At 38.8% G+C, this 856-nt stretch overlaps 1 protein-coding gene across 1 annotated transcript in view; it reads left to right on the top strand.

Annotated features, from left to right (window-relative positions):
- Positions 1–856, top strand: part of VIT (vitrin) — a 90,375-nt gene that overhangs the window by 33,775 nt on the left and 55,744 nt on the right. Inside the window, exon 4 of the mRNA XM_008575442.1 lies at positions 367–500. Coding sequence (XP_008573664.1) covers positions 367–500 — 134 coding nt within the window. The remainder of the gene's footprint in view (positions 1–366; positions 501–856) is intronic.

Here is an 856-nt window from a genome sequence, read left to right as displayed (position 1 = left end):
ACAACACCGAGGGTTGCGATCCCATTACCAGTCAGTAAAAAAGACAAAAAGGAAAAAAAAAGAACTAATGGGAATGAGAAAACCAAGGAAAAGAAATTTGAGGTATGGTTGCAAAGAGAAATTCATGACTGACAGAACAATCAGGTCCTCTGAGAAGAAAGGGCAGGACATTCTACCTGGGAAGTCAATGCTGGCCAGGTGATGGACGCACATTCTTGGGGGTTGGGCTACATGTCAAGGTGAACCTTCCTTAATCTCACTGCTTTCATATGTCTAAATAAATATGGAGTCTGGGTTGATAGCCTGTTGATCAGGACAAACAATATTTCCATTCTTTCTTCAAAAATTACTTTTTTCTCTTCATAGTGGTGTGCTCGATAATTCGGGAGGTAAAATACTTGTTCGGAAAGTTGCTGGACAGTCTGGCTATAAAGGGAGTTATTCCAACGGTGTCCAATCATTATCCCTACCACGATGGAGAGAATCCTTCATCGTCTCAGGTATGAAGACACTGGAGAAACACTGCTGAACACCGGCACCTGGGATTCCCCATGGGAGGAGATGTGCTCTTTTCAATGTGCTGTTAGTTTTTGTTTATGGCCAATCTCATTTCACAAAAATTTGTAGCAGTAGTTCCTCTGATTATTAAGATCATGAAACAATAAATAATAATTACACGATACATCACTACAAAGTCAAGTCTGAAAATATTAAAGGCTCCAGTTGCTCATTTTAATCACACTGAAGCTATCTGTGAGTCCAATAAAATTTTTAATTTTACACTTAATAACTTGGGTTTTTGAACTATTCCTTTAGTTAGACCAAATGTGCCTCATATCTAGAACCTTATTCCTTG

The sequence above is a fragment of the Galeopterus variegatus genome, unplaced genomic scaffold, assembly GCF_000696425.1.
Source record: "Galeopterus variegatus unplaced genomic scaffold, G_variegatus-3.0.2 Scaffold1188, whole genome shotgun sequence".
NCBI lineage: Eukaryota > Metazoa > Chordata > Mammalia > Dermoptera > Cynocephalidae > Galeopterus > Galeopterus variegatus.
The sequence above is the reverse complement of the archived record's forward strand: the minus strand, read 5'-3'. Positions and strand labels throughout refer to the sequence as shown.